This window comes from Oratosquilla oratoria, chromosome 2 (genome assembly GCF_046742065.1).
Source record: "Oratosquilla oratoria isolate Oo_2021 chromosome 2, ASM4674206v1, whole genome shotgun sequence".
Taxonomy (NCBI): domain Eukaryota; kingdom Metazoa; phylum Arthropoda; class Malacostraca; order Stomatopoda; family Squillidae; genus Oratosquilla; species Oratosquilla oratoria.
The window spans coordinates 73,162,151-73,170,211 of record NC_134778.1 but is presented as its reverse complement, the minus strand read 5'-3'; the positions used below and the strand labels follow the sequence as shown (position 1 = coordinate 73,170,211).

Here is an 8,061-nt window from a genome sequence, read left to right as displayed (position 1 = left end):
TCAGCCGCACGTCCACCCACCAAGTACTACTGGCGCAGGTCGCCCGCCGCACCCACTGGTCAGAAGACTTATCGAAAGATCCCCGGCTCACCTCCATTCCGGTGCCAGCAAACTCGCAGTCGGGGGTAGGGACCCCGTGGGACCCCACGCCCACAACGCCCACTTGGGACTGGCTGCAGGTACCTCCGCCCGTCTTGCCTTGCTCGCCGGTAGCACGGGCGTTGGAGTTATAACGGGATGGCATTACCCATAGCCAGTCGCACATAGAAACTTATGTAGGTTAGATGGCACTCCAAGTGTTATAAACATATTTAGTATTTGTCGTGTGTTTGACTGTCTTCACCTCCACTCCATACCTAACAAACGTAAATATAATAAAAACATAGCAAGTACTTATTAAAAAAACTTAACACACTTGAAGTCGCAAAATACGTGAAATCTAGTTATTTTCCCACAGTTTCAGAAATGATAAACACACCATAAAATTAGAACATGTTTTTACAATTAAATACACTCAAATTTATATTTCCAATATAATATTTCGAATATAATGAATTTGATTGAATTTCATAAGAATTTTTAAGTAAAAAATTCAACATTTCAGAACAAATTGAAAACAAATTACGTATGATGTAGCAAACATAATATCAATTTAGCTCGATTATTTTATTGAACACTGGAAAATCTTTGTCATCTAATCGTAATAAGCTTTGTTGCAGCGATAAATGATTGCTGACCGTTGTGTAAATATAAATGACGCTTTTAAACAGATGTACTCTGTAGTACGAATACGATTTTGAAATAAATTAAAGTATATGTTCTCACTTGATTTATTTTCTTTCAAAACATCGGGCAAAGGTAATACTTAATCTTACATTTTTAAAGATGGGCTTATCGGGGGGTTAACCTGGATTTTTTGACAGTCAGTTTAGATTCAGACCTGGAAGGTCGTGTGTGTCGAACCTTTTAAACTTTTACTCGAAAGTGATTGATGCGATGCAAGAGAGTGAGGGGCTGTTGGACTGCGTGTACCTCCACCTCGAGAAGGCATCACAGTCGACTTATGTGGAATGTGGAAATTGGAGCGTGTTGAAAGACTGAGAGGCAAACTACAAGAATTAATGCAATTTTTTTGAAGGGAAGATACATGAGGGCAACAGTTAAGGATAAAATGTCAAGATGGAGAGTAGTAACGAGCGGAGTACCGCAGGGTTCAGTGTTTACATCTATTTATTTATTAATTCATTTATTTATGTATGTATTTATTTATTTATTGCCGATGTTGGGTCGCCATCCCGCCTGGCTAGGGGTGTCGGAAACCAACGCGACATAGCCCGCAGCAAGTCCCGGTACAATTAGATAAATACACACGCACACACAAATACCGCGAGTATGAACACCGATTTCAATGAGTTAACAGAATGACTCACTTCGCCTGGTTAGCTCCCGTCCAAGATGCTGGAATTCTCGGAAATCGCGTCACTATCAAACCAAGTCTGCTGATAGCAGGTGGCCTCTCTACCCCCACGCATTCTTGCGGAATTTCCTTAGTGTTCGTGTTTTCTTCCATCTATGATATTGTAAACACTCATTGGTGTACAAGGAAGGGCAGAGTGGGCATTATAAGATTCATTATTGATTTCGGGTATTTTTCTGTGTATGTGAAAACTATCACTTTCAATTGTGATAATATGTTTGGAAATCGTGATACAAAAAAATTGTCAAGTCACCGCTTCGGTGAAAAAAAAAGGACGAACAAAAGAATGCGGAAACAAGTTAGCATCGGAAAGAGAGAGCATCTGGTGAAAATAATAGGGTTTTGCTTAGCAAACAAGGATGGACTTATCGGAAGGACATTTGCGCCCACGCGTTTTGATAGAGGCTTCCTCGTGTTTGCATCGCATTATGCCAGTCTATTTCTCCTACACATCGCCAGTTGTTCCATCATCGCCGTGATGTGTACATTGTCGTCTCATCATTATTTGCTCGCCCAAATCCAGCGCTTTTCTGTCCAAGGAAATTTTCATATTCAAAATGGTAAGTATAGCTATGATTGTTACATTGTAGTAGTTGTTGCTTCAAGTTCCCCGCAGCTCAACAGTAGTCTGCAATGGTCTTTGGGTATTTTCATAGATCTCTCTAGGAAGAAACATTGTTGTGTTAATGAATGCGATTTTATTTCTGTCACCGGCTGACAGAAGGAAGAAGAGTATGGTCGCCGGTTGTTAGCTCTCCTTGTGTGAAAAAGTGGAGGAGGAAAGATACTTAGAACTGATTAGATCTCTCCGGAGGCTGCACCCCCAGAAATTTTTGTATACTCCTCCATTCAAGTTTTACATTATTTTTGTTTTTGTTGATCACTTCACTGTTTGACATAATTTTTTCCATCATCTGCATGCTTACAAAAATCAATTTGCTCTTAGATTCAACCTTTCGAATTGTCTGAGGGATAATAATTCCTACTTATCAGTGCTTTCATAATGTTGTCATGGATCTCCTTAGTGCGAACATTGAAAAGTCTGATTCTAGGAACAAATTCAAGCTTCTGAGCAGCAGCTTCACGTACAGTTTCATCATGACAATTCATCACACCATTTCCGGTCATGGTAAAAGCCGACAAGAGCCGTCACCAGCCGACAACAGGTCCAAAAATGCCGACAAATGACTGGATTGCTAATAAAATAACTTGTTTTCAATTCTTTGTGTTATATTTTATTGCTGCACGAAGATTGGGCACATTTGAATGAACAGATCTTGTAATATATCAAGTTTAGTTTGCCGACAACACACTGGACTTGTCAGTCGCCATCTTAGCTGGGTCTCATTAATTGCCGACCAAAACAGACTAAGGGCGGTTTTTGCTCTAATGCACAATTTTATGTAAAAGTTAGCATATGGTTGAATTATTTGAACTATTTTCTTTAAAATTTATGATTTTCATGTAATTTGATCAAAGAAAAGTTATGTTTTTAGCTTTGCAAAATTACCGACCACATCTTCGAATACCGTCACTGGTGGTATGGATCAAACTACACTATTAAGTTTCTTATTATTATGTTATTAGTGTAATAGTTTGCATATGTATGATTTTCATGGAATTTGATCAAAGATAAGTTATGTTTTTAGCTTCTGCAAAATGACCGACCACAGCTACAAATACCGTAAAAAATAGTATATGGTTGCATTATTTGAATTATATTCTTTAAAATGTGTGGTTTTCATGTAATTTGATTAAAGAAAAGTTATGTTTTTAGCTTCTGCAAAATTACCGACCACGGCTACGAATACCGTCCAGCCCGCCATCTATGATCACTGGTGGTATGGATCAAACTACACTCTATTAAGTTTCTTGTGGAGTTCGAACATGTGGGGCATATTTGCATACTAACTTGAATAAAGCTAAAGTAAAAATGATGTTATTTTGAAATCTGTTGTTGTTTATTTCTTTGTAATACCAAGATTACATAGATATTACATACAGCTAAATACAAATTTTTCATTAGAATTTATTTACTTAAAATAGGCTATACAAAATGGCATACGGACATTTTCCCACATCCATTTTCCAACTGGACATTTTCCAACATCTTGTAGGAAATTTTCCCACATTCTCATACAATTATACTATGTCTAAATTATAATAGATGGAATAGTCCCAGAATTCTGGTCACATGCTGTGCTGATTGATCTTGCTAATTGACGCTTTGATCTACTAGTTTGTGTCATTGGACAATGCAATCAATTTGACATAAAGCACATATGTTAAATTAGTTAATTAATTGACTCTTTGATCTACTAGTTTGTATTATTGGGCAGTAGGCTACAATCAGTTTAACATAAAGCACACATATTAAATTAGTTAATTAATTGACTGATCTACTAGTTTGTATACTGTATCAGTCAATCTGTTCAACATAAAGCACAGTCACTTGTTAAAAAAGTGAATTAATTAGTCTTTTTGTTTATTTAAACATTACAAATTTACATTGTATATTCCTTTAATTGATTGAAGTATATGGTTAATTAAAATTTAACTCAAAATACTATTTCCTAAAAAACCTGTGATTTTAATTGATTCAATAAAGTACTTCAATATGAATTGAAAGTTGAGGCTTATTATGAAACTAAAAACCAACACTTTGCATACAGTTCTTGCAGTGGAGCAGTGAAGAAAATACCCCTAAGATATTAGTAATATACCCTAAGACTTTTGATAATAAAACAGTGAGATTAAATAATATTTTTTATTGTGAAAATAAATCAAATGTGAGAAAATGTCCTACTAGATGTTGGGAAATGTCCGTGTGGGAAAATGTCCCGGATTCAAACCCGACCGAGGACGATTTTTGCTCAAATGCACAATTTTTTATGTTAAAATTAGCATATAGTTGAACTATTTTCTTTAAAATGTGTGATTTTCATGTAATTTGATCAAAGATAAGCTATGTTTTTAGCTGGCAGCACTGGTCAGTGTTTATTGGGAGGCGGGGCGACTCCCTGTGGACTGGAAAAAGGGAATGTGTCGTCGATTTCCAAGTCCAAGGGCCTTTATACCATACCTAACATAACATAACATAACCTAGCCTAACTTAACAGAACCGAGCCCAACCCAACTCAAAACCCAACCCAATCTAACTTCCCAACCCAGCCCAATCTAACGTAACCCAACCTAAGAAAGGCAAAGCTAACAAACTGATGAAAGTCTTGAAATTTCGGATTCCATTTAGTAAACGAAATGAATGTCGGCGCTAAAACATGGACTATTTATAGCCAGCTGGCAACTTACTGAAACGGCCAAAGCTTATTTTTGGTGTATTTTTTTGTTTAATTACAGTTGCATTTAATGTTGGAGAAGGTCATGTTTCCCGTTGTATTATGATATTCTGATATATGTTTTTTTTTGTTCAATGAATTTACCGATTAAAGGTCATTTGATGTCAGAAATTGATGGGGCTTCTCTCGTTTTAGTACTTTAGTTACCCCTAAATATAAAAATGTTTTCTGTAAACAATTGTGATGATAAGATTGTTAGAAAATGAAAAATTACAGGGCCAACTATAATAAACTTGCAAAGAGAAGGTCGAGTGTAACTAATTTTGTCGGAGGTCATTACGAAATTGTTATTGCGAGTAGCTATTGAAGGGTCTTCAAAATGCAATATCATTTTCATGTTTTCTTGTTTTTTACTATATACATTTCATTCTTCCAAATACCACAAATGTTGATTCGTAAGGGTTGTTACGAAATTATTGAAGTAGCCCAGCGGTAGCCAGAACAAAAGGATTGGATTCCAACCAGTGCGAGAGATGTTTTCTCTGTCCGAATAAGATACTGCTTTAGCCTTTTACTTTGGCTGCTACTAGATTATTTGATAAATTTCTATGCCACTCCCGCGGTAGCGAACGCATTAGAGCTGACATTAATGGTTGTAGTCAAATGTATTGGTATTCTATGTTTGTTTATCTATTTGTTTGTTTTGTAGCTTGGGATATGAAGGGAGATAAAACAGTAGTCGGAAGCTACGGTGATATTTACATCCTGTTATTTGGTATTCCTCGATGTGTCGGCGAGAATTATCCCTCAATATATTTCGGTGAATCATTTTGAATGTTTACACAATGCGTGCTATCGTGAAAAAAATATTTCTAACGTATGCAATGGTATTCCTTATTATATTTTTCATGAGATGCTATCAGCATAGTAAGATTTGTTTCTTGTCAATATTAGCGAACCCACTCACAGCAAGGTTTGCTGTTATTTACAAGAAGATGATTGGATTTTAAGTAAATAAAGGCACTGCATATTTTTTACATGGGAATAATCGGGTTCACTGTTCTAGACATGAACTCAAATTCACCAGACATTTTAATAAGTGCTTAACTTTCAAAGTTTCTGTTCAATAATTAATCTTTATGAAATTATCTAAACAACTTGTTAGGCTAGGTTAATTGTTCATTTATCAATGAACAAGTTAATTTGTTAAGGATTTTCTATTCTTTACATGAAGACATTTTGGTTTCATCATTTTTTCCATGGAGATCATTGGGTTAACTTTTCTTGACAAGATTTTAAAATATTTCTTACCACATGAAAATACAGTAAAACAATAAAAAGAAGAAAAAATGACAGAAAGAGGACAAAGGTGTTGACCCAAATGCATTGACATGCAGAGATAACTGGTGAATCGAATACTCTCCAATGTATGGAGCTGCAGTCTTCAGATATTATTGATTATGGTTTATCCAGCGAAAAATAGTAACTAATGCTACATTACACATTTTTTTTTGTGAAATGTGTGAACATAGACCTCATATGAACTACTATGTTAAAAAAGTCAAAGTTTTGTATTGAACCATACTTACTGAGGACGGTATCCATATTCTTCAAAACATCGACAACCATTGAATCCCATTCTTTTCTATTTATTGACGTTCCATGATTGCGAATTATAAAATTGAATAAGCCCAAAATAAAAAAGAAATATTCTGCTGATATTGAATTTACTATTTTCATTCTCTTCGCATTTTTTCCATTTTAAGAATGTATTTTTTCATCTTAGACGCGGCCACACCAAACAAGTTTGAGTATGGATTCCAACATTGGTCACAAGAAGAGAACGAAAAAACGTAGAGACTGAACAATTTCACACCAGGCTTAATGGCCCCCTTATGGGTCGATAGCCTTAAAAAAAGCACTGGTATGACTTAATACAAAGAAAATGTCGGGTCATAAGGTAACGTACATTGATGCACTAATGTTACATGTACCTACATAGAGATGGCATACGAATGTAATCCTGCTTTTGATTTAACCCATCCCTACAGGAAATCATAGGATATGGCAAGTCCTGGGAAGCCGCAATAAAAACAAAAGACTAATAAGCTCAAAGGTGATAATGGTTTCCAATCCCTTACAAAAGGTACAGTCGCATTCATCTATTATAACATAAAGACCGCTTCATAAATCTCGAAATAATGCCAAATCTCACAAATGACCTATTTTTGTGTTTGTTTATTATGGAGTTGTATACTAATTTATTTTTACTTATTTATTACAATCAAAATTATTATCTTTCCAGCCGTTTGGGAATATTACTCCAGACTGAACGTCAGGTTGCTGCTATCTTTGGCGAGATTATAGTCAGTGATTCACCTCACACAACCACAAGACGACGATAGTATGTATGAATAGTCTCATTCTGGCGGTGCAGACATTTGTGCATTCAGAAATGAACCAGGGCCCCGACAAGCGGAGGGGCGGGAGGGGGTCAATGCCCCGGGGCAGCACTTTTTTTTTTTTGGGGGGGGGGGGCGGCACTTTTGGTGAAAAGAAGGTAAATCAAATTCCCCCTAATGTACTTTTAATTTATGATTTATTTATCATGAGTTGTGTGTATGAATGATGTGTGTATAAACATTGTTTTGTGGATGAATGTTACATGTGACAAATCACTGATGGACTCTGAGAAGGGGATGACCAGGGGATTTTGTCTCTCTTTTGGCTTAGTGGAAGGGGGATTGAAAAAACTGGTTCTGGCTTGGCTGAGGGCTTTTTCTAGGAACCATTGAGGGTAAGCTAATTTTGTTCATTGGGACCTGATAGAAGGTAATTCATAATTACCCTAATACTATTAATAAAAAAAATTGTAAATGTTCACCAGAGGTTGAGAGAAAATCCCATCCCAGGTGTTTACTCCCTTCCATGTAAAGATTGCAACCTTTCATACATAGGCCAGACGGGTAGAAACTTAAGGACAAGATTGAATGAACACAGGAGGTCGATTAAGTATGGCCAAGAAAATTCAGCCGTGTTTCAACACGTCAATAAATTTAATCACCGTATGGACTGGGAGAAATCTGAACTTTTTTTTATAAATCAGGCTGTGGGTTCAGAAGGAAAATGGTGGAATCCACATTAATTGAATATCTGCCCACGATGAATATTTCCAAGGGTCAATGGACCCCAGACATTATTTCAGGACTATTCATCAAAAACAAATTGTCAACAGGCTTCCTCCCCCTCCCCCTGACCCGACCTCATGTCACATAGGGTTGGGGTAGT

General features: G+C 36.4%; 1 protein-coding gene across 6 annotated transcripts in view; it reads left to right on the top strand.

Moving 5' to 3' along the window:
* The first annotated feature begins 1,150 nt into the window (after nt 1–1,150).
* LOC143039923 (uncharacterized) overlaps nt 1,151–8,061 on the top strand; it is a 17,870-nt gene continuing 10,959 nt past the window's right edge. Inside the window, exons 1-4 of one of the 6 annotated variants that reach the window (XM_076210360.1) lie at nt 1,151–2,037; nt 6,560–6,697; nt 6,825–6,889; nt 7,079–7,177. In XM_076210360.1, the coding sequence (XP_076066475.1) occupies nt 1,422–2,037; nt 6,560–6,630 (687 nt within the window). In that variant the 5' untranslated portion in view covers nt 1,151–1,421 and the 3' untranslated portion in view covers nt 6,631–6,697; nt 6,825–6,889; nt 7,079–7,177. Of the gene's footprint in view, nt 2,038–6,559; nt 6,920–7,078; nt 7,178–8,061 lie in introns of all 6 variants that reach the window. The other 5 variants (XM_076210331.1, XM_076210341.1, XM_076210322.1 and 2 more) reach the window with 5 other exon arrangements.